The sequence below is a fragment of the Loxodonta africana genome, unplaced genomic scaffold (assembly GCF_030014295.1).
Source record: "Loxodonta africana isolate mLoxAfr1 unplaced genomic scaffold, mLoxAfr1.hap2 scaffold_69, whole genome shotgun sequence".
Classification (NCBI taxonomy): domain Eukaryota; kingdom Metazoa; phylum Chordata; class Mammalia; order Proboscidea; family Elephantidae; genus Loxodonta; species Loxodonta africana.
Window position 1 is genome coordinate 543627 of NW_026975421.1, and position 17845 is coordinate 561471.

The window sequence follows — 17845 nt, forward strand, 5'->3', positions numbered from 1 at the left end:
ATCTATGTGAAGTATTCCATCGTGTGAATGTACCACAATTTATTTATCCATTCATCTGTTGATGGGCACCTTGGTTACTTCCATCTTTTTGCTATTGTAAACAGTGCTTCAATGAACATCGTTGTGCATATATCTGTTCGTATAAAGGCTCTTATTTCTCTAAGATATATTCCAAGGAGTGGGATTGCCATATCCTATGGTAGTTCTACTTCTAGCTTTTTAAGGGAGTGCCAGATTGATTTCCAAGGTGGCTGTACCATTTTAAATTCCCACCAGTGGTGAATAAATGTTCCAGGCTCTCTACAACCTCTCCAACATTTATTATTTTGTGATTTGGGATTAATGGCAGCCTTTTTTTGCTGGAGTGACATGGTATCTCATTCTAGTTGTGATTTACATTTCTCTAATGGCATTTTTTTTTTAATGGCTAATGATTGTGAGCATTTCCTCATGTATCTGTTACCTGCCTGAATGTCTTCTTCGTTGAAGTGCCTGTTCCTATCCTTTGCCCATTTTTAAAATGGGTTATTTGTCTTTTTGTTGTTGAGTTTTTGCATTATCATGTAGATTTTAGAGATCAGATGCTGATCGGAAATGTTATAGCTAAAAACTGTTTCCCAGTCTGTCGGTAATCAGTTCACTCTTCTGGGGAAGACTTTGGATGAGCATAAGTGTTTGATTATTAGGAGTTATCTAATTTTTCTTTGGGTGCTTGTACATTGTTAGTAATGTTTTTGTACTGTTTATGCTATGTATTAGGGCTCCTAGTGTTGTCCCTGTTTTTTCTTCCATGATTTTTATCGTTTTAGATTTCATATTTAGGTCTTTGATCCATTTTCAGTTAGTTTTTGTGCATGGTGTGAGGTATGGATCTTGTTTCATTTTTTTGTGGAGGGATATCCAGTTATGCCAGCACCATTTGTTAAAGAGGCTATCTTTCCCCCATTTAACTGACTTTGAGCCTTTATCAAATATCAGCTAATAAGTGAATGGATTTATGTCTGGATTCTCAATTCTGTTCCATTGGTCTATGTGTCTGCTGCTGTACCGGTACCAGGCTGTTTTGACTACTATGGTGGTATAATAAGTTCTAAAATCAGGTAGTGTGATGCTTCCCACTTTGTTCTTCTTTTTCAGTAATGCTTTATTTATCTGGGGCCTCTTTCCCTTCCATATGAAGTTGGTGATTTGTTTCTCCATCACATTAAAAAATGTCCTTGGAATTTGGATTGGAATTGCAGCATATCTATAGATCACTTTCAGTAGAGGAGACATTTTTACAATGTTCAGTGTTCCTGTCTATTATCAAGGTATGTTTGTCCACTTACATAAGTCTCTTTTGATTTCTTGTAGTAGTGTCTTGTAGTTTTGTTTGTATAGGTCTTTTATGTCTCTGGTTACAATATTATTCCTAGTATTTTATCTTCTTGGGGGCTACTGTAAATGGCATTGATTTGGTGATTTCTCTCTTTGATGTTCTTTTTGTTGGTGTAGAGGAATCCAACTGATTTTTGTATGTTTATCTTGTATCCTGATATTCTGCTGAACTCTTCTATTAGTTTCAGTAGTTTTCTTGAGGATTCTTTTGGGTTTTCTCTGTATAAGATCAAGTCATCTGCAAATAGAAATACTTTTATTTCTTCTTTACCAATCTGGATGCCCTTTATTTCTTTATGTGGCCCAATTGCTCTGGCTAGGAGCTCCAGCACACTGTTGAATAAGAGTCGTGATAAAGGGCATCCTTGTCTGGTTCCCCATCTCAAGGGAATGCTTTCAGAGTCTCTCCATTTAGGGTGATGTTGGCTGTTGGCTTTATATAAATGCCCTTTATTGTGTTGAGGAATTTTCCTTCTATTCCTATTTTCTGAGAGTTTTTCTCATGAATGGGTGTTGGACTTTGTCAAATGCCTTTTCTGCATCAATTGATAAGATCATGTGGTTCTTGTCCTTTGTTTTACCTATATGGTGGATTACTTTGATTGTTCTTCTAATGTTGAACCATCCCTGCATACCTAGTATGAATCCCACGTGGTCATGGTGAATTATTTTTTTGATATGTTATTGAATTCTATTGGATAGAATTTTGTGGAGGTTTTTTGCATCTAAGTTCATGAGGAATATAGGTCTGTAATTTTGTGTGTGTGTGTGTGGTGTCTTTACCTGGTTTTGGTATCAGGGATATGCTGGCTTCATAGAATGAGTTTGGGAGTATTCCATCTTTTTCAATGCTCTAAAATACCTTTACTAGTAGTACTGTTAACTCTTCCCTGAAAGTTTGGTAGAACTCACCGGGGAAGCTGTCAGGGCCAGGGCTTTGTTGTTGTTGTTGTTGGGAGATTTTTAATTTTTTTAATTACCTTTTTCAACCTCTCCTTCTGTTATGGGTTTATTTAATTGTTCTACCTCTGTTTCTGTTAGTTTAGGTAGGCAATGTGTTTCTAGAAATTCATCCATTTCTTCTAGGTTTTCAAAGCTGTTAGAGTATGATTTTTCATACTAATCTGATATGATTCTTTTAATTTCAGTTGGGTCTGTTGTGATGTTGGGTAATTTGCTTCTTCTCCTTTTTTTCTTCTGTCAGTTTGGCCAATGTTTTAGCAATTTTGTTAATTTTTTCAAAGAACCAGCTTTTGGTCTTGTTAACTCTTTCAACTTTTTTTTCTGTTCTCTATTTCATTTAATTCTGCTCTACTTTTTATTATTTAATTTCTTCTGATGCCTGAGGGTTTCTTTTGTTGCTCTCTTTCTATTTGTTCAAGTTGTAGGGATAATTCTTTGATTTTGGCCCTTTCTCCTTTTTGAATGTGTGCATGTATTGCCATAAATTGATCTCTGAGCATGCTTTACCTGTGTCTCAAAGGTTCTGGTAGGAAGTGTTTTCATTCTCATTGGATACTGTGAATTTCTTTATTCCATCCTTAATTTCTTCTATAACCAAGTCGTTTTTAAGCAAGGTATGCTCAGGTTCTGAGTGGTTGATTTCATTTCCCTGCTTTTTTTTTTTGTTTTTGATTTCTACTTTTATAGCTTCCTGGTCAGAGAAGATGCTTTGTAATATTTTGATGTTTTGGATTCTGTTAAGGTGTGCTTTATGGCCTAATATGTGGTCTCTCCCAGAGAATGTTCCATATGCATTGGAAAAGAAAGTATACTTGGCTGCTGTTGGGTGGAGTGTTCTGTATATGTATGTGAAGTCAAGTTGGTTGATTGTGGCATTTAGATCTTCCATGTCTTTACTGAGCTTCTTTCTGAATGTTCTGTTCTTCACCAAAGTGATATGTCGAAGTCAGCTAATATTATTGTGGAGCTGTGTATCTCACTTTACAATGCTGTTAGAGTTTGTTTTATGTATCTTGAAGCCCTGTCATTGGGTGTGTATATATTTAATATGGTGATATCCTCCTGGTATGTTGTCTGTTTAATCATTATATAGTGTCCTTCCTTATCCTTTTTGGTGAATTTAACTTTAAAGTCTATTTTGTCAGAAATTGATATTGCCATTCTTGCTCTTTTTCGATTGTTGTTTGCTTGATATATATTTTTGCCATCCTTTGGTTTTAGTTTGTTTGTGTCTTTAAGGAGTGTCTCTTGTAGGCAGCATATAGATGGATCGTGTTTTTTAATCCATTCTTTCACTCTCTGTCTCTATTGGTGCATTTAGTCTATTTACATTCAGCGTAATTATGGTAGTTATGAGTTTTGTGCCATCATTTTGATATCTTTTTTTGTATGTTGTCGAGTTTCTTTTTTCTGCTTAATTTTTTGTACTGAGTAGTTATTCTTTGTATATTGCCTTTTCCTCTTATTCATTGTTGATTTTTTTTTCCCGAGTTGTTATGTTTTTCTTGTATTTTATTTCGATGTGTAGGATTGTTAGTCTCCTTTTTGATTACCTTAATATTTGCCATTATTTTTCTAAGTTTAAACCTAACTTTTACTTCTTTCTATCCCCTTGACTATCTCTCTGTGTGAAAGATCTATGACTACATTTTTCACTCCCTCTTTATTATTTTAGTATTGTCATCCTTTACATAATAACATCACTGTTTCCCTGTTCTGAGCATTTTTTTATCTTGATTTATTTTTGTAATTTCCCTGCCTGGGTTGATATCTGGTTGCTCTGTTCTGCATTCTAGTCTTGGGTTGATATCTGATATTGTTGATTTTCTACCAGAAAACCCTCTTTAGTACTTCTTGTAGTTTTTTTTTTTTTTTTTAACAAATTCCTTAATCTTCTGTTTATCTGGAAATGTCCTAATTTCACCTTCATATTTGAGAGACGGTTTTGCTGGATATAATATGATGCTGGCTGGCAATTTTTTTCCTTCATCACTTTATATAAGTCATCCCATTGCCTTCTTCCCTGCATGGTTTCTCTCAAGTAGGCTGAGCTTATTCTTATTGAGTCTCCTTTGTAGGTGACTTTTCATTTATTCCTAGCCACTCTTAAAATTCTCTCTTTGTCTTTGGTTTTGGCAAGTTTCTTTATAATATGTCTGGGTGACTTTCTTTTGAGATCTACCTTATGTGGGGTTCAATGAGCATTTTGGATAGATATCTGCTGCTCATCTTTCATGGTATCAAGGAAGTTTTCTGCCAACAAATCTTCAACAATTCTCTCTGTCTTTTCTGTTATCCCTCCCTAATCTGATACTTCAATCACTCATAGGTTATTTCTCTTGATAGAGCCCCACATGATTCTTAGGGTTTCTTCATGTTTTTTAAAAATAATTTTATCTGATTTTTCTTCAAATATATTGGTGCCACGTTATTTATCTTCAATCTCACCAATTCTGCTTTCCATTTCCTCAATACTGTTCCTCTGTCTACTGAGTTGTCTAATTCTGTAATTTTATTGTTAATCTCCTGAATTCCTGATTGCTTTCTTTCTATGGATTGTTGCAGCCTATTAAATTTTTCTTTATGTTCTTGAGTAAACTTTTTAGTTTCTTCAGCTACTTTATCTGTGTGTTCTTTGGCTTGTTCTGCATTTTGCCTGATCTCCCTGATCTCTTGAAAGTTCTGTATATTAACCTTTTGTATTCTACATCTGGTAATTCCAGGAAAACACCTTCATCTGCAAGATTCCTTGATTCTTTGTTTTGAGAGATTGTTGAAGTGATCATGGTCTGCTTCTTTATGTGATTTGATATTGACTGCTGTCTCTGAGCCATCTATAAGTTATTTTATTTTATTTTTTTACTTTTGCCAACTGTATCCTAGCTTTTTGCTTTGTTTTGTTTTGATATGCCCAAATAGGCTGCTTGAGTGAGCTTGCTTGATCATTTGCAACTTTCAAGATTTAACATCCTGTCACCAGATGGCTAGGGCTGTTACCAGGTATATGAGCCTAGGAGTCCATTCACTTTTCTTGTATAGATTCAGTTCAGGTGTCTAGGTAGTTGGTCATCAATTGTAGGTCCTCACGTCCTATAGTCTTATATGGGGAGGGGTGATTGTTGTAGACACAGGTATCTGGTTGCAGCAGGGGGTCACACTCTGAACAAAGACGGGGGCTGAGAACCATCTCCCAAGTATCTGTGAGGAAAGTGCACCTCTGTTTCTATAGTGCACAGGTAGGTGGGTTCTGCAGTCAGACCACAGGCACCCTACGCTTTTGTTTGTAAGGACTGGGAGGCACCTGTTATCCTTGGACCCCTGTTGTGGGTGTCTAGATGATGTGGGTGGAGCCACCAGTCCTCAGGCCCCCAACGTAGGTAGGTGAGGACCCTGTTTAATAGGCAGAGCAGTGTCAAACATCAAAAACACACCTTTCCACTGCAAGGTGAAACAGTTGAAGTTGGATACCCAGCACATACACCATTGCAACAACAAGGGCCTAATCTCCTGAAATGGGCCTACACAGGTCCGTGCAGGGGTGAAAGGTATTCAAAGTCCGTGGACCATTTGTGCCTGGAAAGGAGCTTCTTCTGTCCTGAGCTCCCCAGCTTAGCGGAGCTGGCAGATTCTCTTTTCCCCCAATTGTTAATTTATTCCTTCTCCAAGGCCAGAAGAATGGCTCAGGCTGCACAGCAACACCTATCTCAGGTGCAGGGAAATCTACAGCTACTGAAGCCGTCTTGGGGGCTGAGCGCACAGTAAAACGAATGCAAGTACTTAGCTTTTGCCAACAGCACTGCTCTTCTCTGGTTCCGGAGTTGTGAGTAGACTATGAGACTTGCTGTCTCCCCCTGAGGAAACTGCATCCTGAATGCTACTGTCAGCCCTGCCACTGTCCCTCCAGGGGACTGTGTCCAAGGGGTGCCCAAGAGACAGAAAGGGCTACATAAAGCAGAGACTCCATCAGCCTGAGACCAGAAGAACCAGATGGTGCCTGGCTACCACCAATAACTGCACTGAAGGGGAACATAGCAGAGAATCCCTGATGAAGCAGGAGAAAAGTGGGATGCAGACCTCAAATTCCAGTAAAAAGACCAGACATAATGGTCTGACTGAGATGGAGGTACCCCAGAGGTCATGACCCCCAGACTGTCTGTCAAAACTAAACCCATTCTTGAAACCAACTCTTCAGACAAAGATTAGACTATAGGACCTAAAATGATACTGGTGAGGAGTGTGATTCTTAGCTTAAGTAGACACATGAGACTATATGGGCAGCTCCTATCTGGAGTCAAGGTGAGGAGGGAGAGGAGAACAGGAGCTGGTTGAATGGACACAGGGAACACAGGTGGAGAGAAGGAGTGTGCTGTCACATTGTAGTGAGAGCAACTAGGGTCACATAACAATGTGTACATAAGTTTTTGTATGAGAAACTGACGTGGATTGTAACTTTTCACTTAAAGCACAATAAAAAAAAATAAAAGAAAATCTAGTATATACTCACAAACAACTTTTATGACCTTCGGGAGATGATGCTTTTCTTCTAAACTTATATCCTAAGATTTGCTGAAGCAGTGCATCAGCTCCCGTTGAGGAGCTGTATTTCTTCCTTGGGTGTTCTGTGCACAATAATGCCAAAGCAAACTGTCCTGAAGTCAGGTATCATTACCTGGATCTTCTGCTCAGAAATCCATGATGAATTATCATTGCCAATTACTAGCTACACAAAGTTATTTTAATTCACATATATGTACATACATATATATCTTCAGTTTCTCTGCAATGCATTCCTTTCTACCCACTCACCCAATTTCCAAAGTTCTAGTTAACCAGCCCTTTTACTGGAGTGTCTATATGACATGGTCATTGTAGCTGCCATGACTCTCCTCAAGCTTTCCGCAAAGAAGAAGTGCATTCTGTCACTCTGGTTCCCTGATGCCTGGCTGACACAAAGAATTGCACAGTGGCACCTTCTCTTACTCATTTCTCTTTTTTTGAATTTAAAACTCAAGTTATATGATGATTAAGTAATAGAAATGTTATAAATTTAAAAAGAAAAAGTATTGAGAGTATAAAGAGATTAAGAATGACAGCATGAGATGAGACAGTGAAAGATTTCAGGCCCTTCCCGCCTCCCTGTCACAGCTGGCAACCCCCAATAATCTTCGGTTTCTATATATTTGCTTATTTCATATAAGTAAGATCATACAGTAGTTGTCCTTTTATGACTAACTTTCTTCAATCAGCATGATGTTTTCAAAGCCTAGCAAGAAAGAATTTTCAAATTCCAACTATAGCTAACCTCAGTTTCTGCTATCATTCCCAGTTCTCCATCCTTTCTCCAACTAGTGTACCACCTTTGTCTTTTCTGTTGCTGCCCCATTCTGCCCTTTGGTAGCTGAGCCCTGCTTCCTGCTCCCTCCTTGGTCTCTGTATCCCTCTAACACACTGCTGGCAGGTTCCGTCTCTGGATCTTGTCTCTGGAGCTTTCCCTCCATCCAACACACATGACCTAGCTCTATCTCTTTCTGGATCCTGAAGTCTACAGTCTTTCCCACATATTCACAAACATACACAGACCTTTAGGTTGACATAGGCAACCCACCCAGACACACCCAGTTAAGGTGGTTGTGTGCTGTCTGTCTGAGGTTTCTGGCATCAGGTTCTCAGATACGGACATCTCTTTCTGCCTCACGCTGAAGGAGTTCCTATAATAAGGACAAGGGCTTCTATTCCGAGAAAAGCAACTTTAATCCCCTACTGTAGCTTGGTTAAGAAGGGTACAAGAAAGAGGTATACACGTAAGAGTCTTAACTAAATATACGCATTCTTCTCTTTAAGTATAACTTCTCCGTAAAACAGCCTTTCAGTAAAAGAGGTTGAAAAGAGGTGAGCATTGCTCTCCTTTGAGCGCTTACACCCCAAATTTACTAAGAAAAAAACCCTCATAGAAAACTTCTTTCAATGACATCACACATTTATTATGAAGTTTCAGGGGAATGAGGTCATTTCTAAGTTCCGAAGGAACAAATTCATTGGAATTCAATAAATGTGGAATTAAAGAAAAATAATTTCTTAAAAAATGAACTACCATAAACAGTGCCACTTTACAATGGAGACTTTGTCTTCCACAGCAGTGCCCCCAAAGGGTGGTGGGTCTCTGGGGAAGAAGAAAGAAACCATGGGGTCTGCAGAGGTGGAGGATGTGGTGATGTAAAGGCCTCCAGGGGTCCCTATGACCAAAGCTTTGGGGTCACAGGTGAGGATAAGGACCCTGAAAGCTCAACTAAATCTACTATTCTCAGAGGTCTCTATCCAAGAGGAAAATGCCCAAGAATCAACAACATCCCAAGCAAAAAGCCCAAGTTCCAGGCGCAGGAAGATTCCAAAAGCATCAGAGAGCTCTTTTCCTTCATCTTCTACCGAGCGGACCTCTCACTCCTCCAGCTACAGGGCTACTTCAGAGAAACAATGGGTCAGGTGCGCATATTTCACCCAGGTGCGCACAGTCAAGGGGGCGGCGGTCGCTTGGCAGACCAAAACCTCCTTTGCCCCCGTGGGCAAGATGCCCCAGGTCTTTGAGGCCGAGCTCTCTGAGGAGAGCACCATCGGCTCTGCCCCTAGTCTGGCCAACACTGAGTCCCTGGTCAGCACCCTGGAGCCCTGGCAGGAGGGGACCCAGACCTGTACTTCGGACCCCACCGACCAAGGGGAGAAGCATGGGGAGAGCCCCCGCGCAGCCACCCCGGAGTGGCTGGTGACCCGTGAGCGCGGCTTCCGCTGCGTGGCCTGCGGCCGCCTGTTCCAGTCCGGGGAGGCCCTGGTTGCGCACGCGGCGCATGGTGTGAGCCAGAGCTTCAGCTGCCGGGTCTTCTTTCAAGAGCTGCTGGAGAGGCCGCTGCCAGGCTCAGTCCAGGGGAGGCCCCAACGCTGCCACCTGCTGGCCAGGCGTTACCTGATGGCCTCCAAGAAGAGGGAGGTGAGGGAGATGAGAGCAGTCTGCAGGCGCCTGTAGGAGCAGCTGGAGAAGCAGAGAGAAGAATTGAAGAGGCTGAGGCACCAGCTGGACAGGCTGCAGAGGCAGGCCAGGCCGCAGAAGGTGCAGCACCAAGGCCAGAGGGGGAAGGACCTAAAGACCTGCTAGCACCCTGGGACTAGGAGGAGCAGGGCCTTTGGGCTGGAAACGTGGGCCCTTCAGGAGAGACCTCCATTCAGGTTCGTTTAACCCAGCTCCCCTGGAAGATCTTAACCTCCTTCCCCTGTGACCACCAGCCTTCCACCCTAAGGGCACAAAGACCTCCAGCCCTAAGGAAGAAGCCCCAGATAGCTGAACACAGACACCAGGTCCCCTCAGAGGCTCCCCTGGCCCAGGAGAGGACAGGACAGGCCTCATCTTCATGGTGAGGTCTTGGGACCCTTAAGGATGAGCACAGAGTAAGTAGGGAAAGGGGAATGGGATTTCAGTGGGACTTGGGAGGCTAAGGGGGACCCTGGTGAGGTGTGATGGTGAAGGGGGTATCAGTGAGTTCTTTGGAGGAGAAAGAATCAGAGAGATGGCAGGGTGTCAGGAAACCTGCCTGCAGGTGAGCAGTGGGCATAAAGCCCTAAACCAAGGACTCTGGGTCCCTTCCCAGCAGCATACAGGCAGAGAAAGAGGTAGGGCTTGGCAGGAGGAGAGGAGGGCCCGGTGAAGGAAAATGAATTCACCCCAGCCATGTCTTCTGGTCTCCTAGGGTGAATTTGGGGTTCTGATTAGGATACATTGTTGTTGCATCATTAGGGGAATGTAACTGGGAGGTGGTGTAGAAAAATCCCCCTGGGTGTTAACCATTTCTGGATAAGAGTTGATCCAGTGCTTACAGGGTATTTCTTGTAGAGTATGTCCTCGGGTAAGAGGTAGAGCTTTGGAACTTTTTCTTCTCCTTTAAATAAAGCTGTACATTCCAGTTCTTGACACGTCAATAAATCTCGTTAATCTACCCCCCCCCCCGTGGTCAAATCTGTTCTGTCCCGAGGTCAAAGAACTGGAAGAAAAAGGCCGTCTGAGATGAAAGAAGCAAAAGAGAGGAGAGGGTTCTTAACCTGGGGAGAACAGCGAGAACACAGGTATGGATGTGAAGAGGGAAATTCAGGCCCAGGCTCAACAGTGGACAAAAAAGACCAAGTCTCAGTCACAACATCAAATCTCAGGTGTGGGGAAGCTCTGGACATGACAGGGATGCATCCATCTCTCTGGGAGATGAGACCGCAGAGGGCAGAGGAAAGGAGGGCAGGGCCTCTAGGATGGGCACCTCCATCCACAGGCTGTCCTGTGTGTATGCCTCAGAGTGACAGAGACAGCTCCTGTGAGGGAGAGGGCCACAGGCAGAGAAGAGCCAAGGTGTTCAGACCAGGTAAATTCTGCAGTCTCCTAAGGATCCACAACAAAAAATCAGAGATTCTCAGAGGTATCAGGGTGGGAGGGGTTGGCATTCCCAGGCTGGGGAGAGGCTGGCTGGGGAGGTACTGCTTTCTGAAGTCTTTTGATCAACATCTTTCTTCTTAAAAGCTACTTTCCCAGTTGATGTCCTCTATGCTCTAGGCTCAGACCTGAAAAGGGCCTCGAATGCACAAAGGCGGGTTATACAGTGGGTCAAGGCAGGGAGGAGGTGGTACCAGCACATCCAGGAAAGAGAATTTTCCGGAGCCTCATGAGTTACCTAGTGAATCGCACATGGTGTCCAGCCTTCTACATTTAGCTGTAGACATGTGCTTGCAAACGTGTTTGAGGGGTAACTCTACTGACTTCCCAAAATTATTTTTGGTCATTTCCAGTTATAGAGACCAGAAGAGCTCACTGGTTCCAAGAACAAGAAGAAATGCACTGGATCTGATTATTACTGTCTGTGGTGTGCTCTCCTTCAAGTGATTCAAATCTTTTGTCTGTCATTATAGAAAATTTTCACCTATTTAAAATATCTAACGAAACACATTAAAATATACATGTATCTATGATGTTTATCAATTTCCGAAGTTCTGAAATTGTTTTTTATTACATTTTCAAGATTACAGATTTGTATGACAAAAAAGTTACATCAGGGTCCCACCCTCGTATGTAATTTGCTCCCACTCCCACAAGGTATCCAATGTTAATAGACACATATGTGTCCTTCCCTACACTTCTCTGCAGGGACACATATACACAGTCACAGGTACACAAGTACATCTGCTGGGATGTTTGCTTTTATGGAAACTTGGTCTCACTCTATCCACATTGCTCTTGCCCCTTCTTTCACTTGACATTCTACCTTGATTCTCTGTAAGTCATTAGATATGGCACTAACACTATATTTTTGGGTCTTTAACTTACATGAATAATTTAAATAGATGATATCAATTCAGTACACTTTATCGGGACTTGTACATGTTGTTGTTAGAAGCTATCAAGTCAGTTCTGACTCACAGTGACCCTAGGCACCACAGAACAAAACTCGGCCGGTCACTGCAATCCTAATAATCGTTGCTATATTTGAGCACACTGTTGCAGCCATTGTATCAATCTCATTGAGGGTCTTCCTCTTTTTCCCTGGACCTCTGCTTTACTAAGCATGATGTCCTCTTCCAGGGACTGGTCCCTCTTGATAAGATGTCCAAAGCCATCCTTACTTCTAAGGAATATTCTGGCTTTCTCTGCTCAAGACAGATTTATTTGTCCATACATAACACCACTAAAATGGAAACATTATCATCCATGCTTTCTAAGTCCACTCTTCCTGCATGTTCTAACTCTCCTCCCCCTGTTCTTTCCCACAAGTGAATCCAAGGTAATTCAGGTTAACAATGTGGTAAGTAGTCTCTCTTATCCTTCTTAAACAAGCCCACACAGACTTGCATGTACCCTCGTCTTCTCATTTATACACACACATAAACATAAACAGATATTCAAGCATATTCAAACAATTGATATTGTTTAACCCAGATGTGCTCATTTTATATACATTTCTCTGCACCTTGATTGTTTCAGTAATACTTCCATAATACTTCATAGAGATTTCTCCCACTCAACTACTACAACTCTTTTTCATTCTAATGACTCCCTGTTTTATTGAGGATGTAGCTTTACCATAAGTTATCTATCATTCCACCATCAATGGACAGTCAAAGTTTGGTCATATTAATAATAACTATCCTTTGTGTACTACAGGATTTGTTTCTGTGGAATAGACTCCACAGAGTGAGATTTCCAATTCAAAGAATGTTAAAAGTAAAGAGTCATGGCCATATCTTTCCCCTAGAGGCTGCCATAATTCACCTCTCCAGCCACCTCTCAGGGCATCCTTCTCCCCACAGCCCAGCCAGCTATAGGTGGTGCTGATTTTCAAATTGTGCCAGTTTCACTGGCAGTTTGATATTTTCTGAACTTGGACTATGTTTACTGGGCATGTGGATTTACTCTGAATGAACTGTTTGAATTCACTGCTCATTGTTCAAGTGCGTAACTTTTATCCTTCTGTGTAAAATGGAAATTGTTATTAAGGCTTGTCATCTCCATTTCACATGATTTCCCAAATCTATGATTTGTGTATCACATTTTTGCAAGCTTTGTGCCCCAGAACGATCACTTGAGTCAGCACCATTTATTAAATAAATATAATTTTCTTGAAATACGACCTTTGTAAGTTATTGTGACTTCTTAACAGATTTTGTTTCATTGGTCGACTTGTCAGCTTCTATGCTATGTAATATCAATTTGTTCTGTTACCCGAAGAGGTAGACACCTGTCACTATCCTGCTTTTTCATGTTTTACTTTGGTAAAACCGCCCTGGTTTTGCAGCGATTAAGTGCTCAACTGCTAGTCCAAAGAAAGTGTGGCAGGTCGAACCCACCAGGTGTCCCCAAGGGAGAAAGACCTGGTGTTCTGCTCCCATAATGATTACAACCTAGAAAACCCTATGGGGCAGTCAAATGGGATGGCTTTGAGTCAAAAATTGCCTCCAAGTCTCGTAACAACAGGAATATTCTTCTTTGTTATCTATTCTTTGTTATCTACTGTAGTATTTGTAGCATATGATTACTGTATACAGTTCAAAAACAACTATCTTAATATTCTGGCTAGAAATGCATTCCACTTATATATTAGTTTTAAGGACCTCCATTTAATCGACAAGACGTTCCATTTGAAAATATGGCATATTTTTGCATATATTCAGGTTTCATTTTATGTACTTTAATACACTGTTTTCCCTCATAGAGGTCCTTTGCTGCTCTGGTTAAAACAATGTTTTGCTAAATATTTTACAGTTTTGGACACAGTGTGGTACAGTCAAGTAGTAGGGGAAAGAGAACGGTCTGCCCTTCCCACCCTTGCCAATTTTAGACCCTTATTCTATACTGGAGAGAAACCATTGATTTTGATGCATTTGTCTTTTATGCAGGTATATAATTATATCATCATTATTTTAAATATCTCTTTTAATACTTGTACTAGTTATTTAAATTTTCTAGTTTATTCCTTCACCTAAAAACTATGTTGAGTGATAGCAAAATTTTTGTCTAGTTCCAAATTTATCGGAATGGGTTTAATATTTTTCCATTTATCTCACACCTGATAAGTTTGGGGAGAATTTGTTATGCACCAAGAGATAACTAATACTCTGAGCTACTGACCTTTATGGTAATCTACACACGACTTGTTTCTGACAGTTAAGTACTTCCACCTGGCCTCTGTTCAGCTGGGATACCATGATTTACATTGCTACTAGGCTGCCCAGCTCCCACTAAAACCTGAGCCTATAGAGAATTGTTCTTGTTAGCTGTCATCAAGTCCTTTCTGACTCATGACCACCTCATGTGGGCATAGTACAAGTGTTCAATAGGGTTTTCAAGGCTGTGATCCTTTAAAAGCAGATCGTCAGGACTGTCTTCTGAGGTTCTTTTGGTTAGGTTCAAACCTCCAAACTTTCAGCTAGTATAGAACACTTAACTGTTTGTGGCACCCAGGGACCCCCTGCAAAGGATACATATTGGGTAAGCTCCATGTTGCTGGTGCTCCCCTCATCTCCACGTTCCTTATTCTTTTGATGAAATGGGTGTCCTTCAGGACCTCCAAGAAATGCCCACATATTGGAGGCTTTTATTTCTTCTTCCAACACCCGACACAGTAGGTCTGGCATTTCAATTTCATAGAATTTGGGCCGTTGCCTTTTCCAACCTTCCAAAAGCAATCCCACAGCATATTAAACCCATTTCCAGAACCCTTGCTACGGCAATAAATCCCTGTCGACAAACTCTCCTTGACCCAACTTTATATTAAACTCCCCTTGACTCAGCACCTTCAGCACTCGTCCCTCAGCACACCCCCGTCCTGCTCACACAAGGCAGCCAGATCTTGCAGCTCCTTCAGTGTACAGTCCCTCCCCCTCAACCACAACCAGCACTTCCCCGGTGGCTATGCTGGTATCTGACAGCTAAGTATCTGGACAAATGCATGGGACACTATCTGAGGATTCTGCAAGGGAAACTGTTGAAGGTGGATTGGGGAGGTGGCGGGAAACCGGAACAAAGAGTATGAACATTCCAGAGGTTGAAATTAAATGAGCCCAAATCCCAGAGCTGCACATCCGTTGTGGACAGAAACAGCTCCAAGAGAAGCCCTCTCTCATATAAATGGGATAGAGGGTCCGTAAAGGAGAGAGACGGGCAGGTGGGCAGGTGGGCAGACACCTGAAACTCTGGCAGAGGAGAATCCTTCTCTCTGACCAGAGTATGGAAGAAACAAATATTGTAGAGAAAGCTCCATTACATTTTCTCTCTCTCTGCTGTTAACTGGCACCTAGTGAATTCTACCTCAAAGGCTGAGACTTTTCAAAAGCAGATCACCAGGCTTGTCTTTTGAGGTGCTTCTTGACAGGTTCCAACTACCAGCCTTTTGGCTGGTTGTCCATCCAGTGCTTTGGCCCCATAGGTAGAACCAGTCACTTATGTGTACAACAGAATGAAGAGATTAAAGCCCCAGCATTCCTGCCAGTGGGCCAGGAAAGCACTCCTTCAGAACTCAGACAGCAGCAGAGAAATAAAGAGAGGAGACTGTGCAAGAAAGAGATTCTGCAGACTTGCTATGAACTCCTGGTTCACCCCCCAGATGCATCTGCATTGCCCTGACCCTAAGAAGCATTATCAAATCCTTTACGAGGCGCCCTATGGGTTAGAACGCCATCAAGGTTCCAGACTGAGTGGGGCTCACGTAGATTAGATCTGAATACAGCTGCAAAGCCTTCAAAAATTGAACTTACATTTGAACCATAGAATACAGAAGATGGGACAGAACTTGGAGCCTGAACATAACTGGGTCAATAGACTGCTAAAAACAAAAAACAAAAAAGAAAAAAATTCTCATAAAATTAAGCCAGACTTGTAGTCTTGAAATCATAAGACACAGATTTTAAAATGCTATTCTAATCATTCTCCAAGAAATAACACGGACACTTTTTAAATAAATGGAAAGATAATAGGTGCTATTTGCAAAGGAAAATTTTACATGGTAAAAATACATGGTAGAAATAAAATTCATTTGCTAGTTTCAAGAGCAGAATGGTGATGACTGAGAAAAAAAGATGAGTTTAAAATATTTACTCTGAAAAGAGAGAAAAAATATGGAAAAAAATGAACAGAGCCTCAAGAATTAGAGAAAAAGTCTGTTTATTTATTAGAACTCCAGAAGAAGTGGAGAAAATGTGTGCTGTAGGAAAACATATTTGATGAAATACTGGGCAAACACTTTCCAAATTTGATGAAAGACGTAAACTTACAGCTTCAGAAGGTCAGCAAACCCCAACAGGTTAATCCTAAAGAATTCTATGTGAAAATATATTTTTATGCAAATATTGTGTTACGTGTTTTTTGCAAATCACATGCTCCCCTCCCCCCAAACCGGCATATTTGCAAGTATGCTGTGCTAGTTTTTTACACCAACATATAAAAAAAATAAATAAAATTAGGCACCATTCTCATAAGAGTACCCGGGAAGGGGAAGGCTCAGTTGGCAAAGAATATCTATAATGTATGCATTATTTGCACAAAAATACAGTACATCATAATCAACTGCAGAATAACAAAGATCAACAAAATACCCAGGAAGAAGCTAGAGAGAAAACAATAGATTTCACATGGGAAAAATAATTTCACTGACTCTTTCTTCATTATCAGAAAACCACAGAGGCTGAAATGTTGTGAAAAAACATTTTTTCAACACTGAAAGATCAGAAACATTACCCCAGATTTCTATATCCAATCCTTACCTTCAGGAGTAAAGAAAAAACAGTGCCATTCTTAGGGAAGGAAAACTGAGAGAATTCATCGCCACCAGACTTCTCCCAAATGAGACGCTAATGGAAGTGCTTCAGGAGGTAGACTTGGAATTTCAGCCGTATTTCAGGAAAGCAGAAAACATGGGAAGTATGTGGGTAAATATACTGTGTTAATACTGTAGTCACTGCACAACATGGCGCTGGACATGACTCTTTGGAAAGTTTTTCCAGTCTCTTGGAAACGCTTGGGAACATACTCTTGACAGAAAATCATTACTAGAGAATAGAATTAATTTTCACAATATCTGAAAGATGTCTGTAGTCAAGTCTGGTGAATAAAATGGAAACTAAATTTTGGGACCCAAAATAAGGTGTGGTAACAAAAAATGAGTCTCAATTCCGATGTGGCCATGAGCTGGCTCTGAAGGCCGGCCTTCCCCAGACAGGCGTTTCAGGCACATTGGGAGCAATGGCTTGTTGTTCTTGTTGCTAGGTGCCATCGAGTGGATTTCTGAGTCATTGAGGCCCAGAGTGAAGGCAATACTGTCCCAACAGGGTTTCCTGAGTTTTAATCTTAATGGGAGAGGATTGCCAGATGTTTACTCCTTTGAGCCTTTGGGTGGGTTCAAACCATTGACCTTTCGGTTAGCAGTCAAGCATTTAAACTTTGCACCACCAGGGCTCCTTGGAATAATGGCAGCACCACAGAATTTGGTACAAACTTCCCCATGGGCCTTCCCTGAGAAGTAACCTCTTTGCTGAAGTACCAAGTTTAGTTTTCATACATAGTCATTCTGTACAAAGTCTACATAAGAATTAGAGTGTTTCCTTGAATAGACAACATTTTACATGCCCTCCATGAAGAAAATGCCTCAAGGGCAAATTTTAAGAGTAAACCAAGGCATTTCCCATCACTCCTTACCTGAGAGGCTCTTCGTGAGGATTTCCTAAACACATGGAAAAGAACATAGTAGACACTGCCTTCTTTTACCTCTTCCCTCCTAAACAAACAGAAACCTTTGCTAAGATGTCAGGTGTCAAGCCCCAAACTCCTCTTCTTATCCTGTATGTAAGTTCTGTAATGAGACCAGGACCCAGGTAGTGTTTCCCATCTTCCAAAGTTTCGAGGTCCAGTGAAATCCTGTTACAAGTCACTAGATCAGCCCAGGAGCTGGAAGACTGAAATTCCTGGTCCTCTGACAACTGGGAAGGGCAGGGT

The 17845-nt window shown here is 41.3% G+C and overlaps 2 protein-coding genes across 6 annotated transcripts in view; one reads left to right on the forward strand and one right to left on the reverse strand.

The window, feature by feature from the left end:
* Positions 1–17845, reverse strand: part of LOC135230009 (protein FAM170B-like) — a 304835-nt gene that overhangs the window by 91666 nt on the left and 195324 nt on the right. The window contains exon 3 of one of the 5 annotated variants that reach the window (XR_010320642.1): positions 9257–9361. The exons of the other annotated variants lie outside the window; for them this stretch is intronic. The gene's annotated coding sequence lies outside the window, so the exon portion shown is untranslated. Of the gene's footprint in view, positions 1–9256; positions 9362–17845 lie in introns of those variants that run through there. 5 annotated transcript variants of the gene reach the window in all.
* LOC135230010 (protein FAM170B-like) lies at positions 239–17670 on the forward strand. The gene is made up of 2 exons (XM_064279117.1): positions 239–10446; positions 11155–17670. Exon 1 carries the CDS (start codon positions 8576–8578, stop codon positions 9353–9355), a length of 780 nt encoding a protein of 259 aa, XP_064135187.1. The 5' UTR covers positions 239–8575; the 3' UTR covers positions 9356–10446; positions 11155–17670.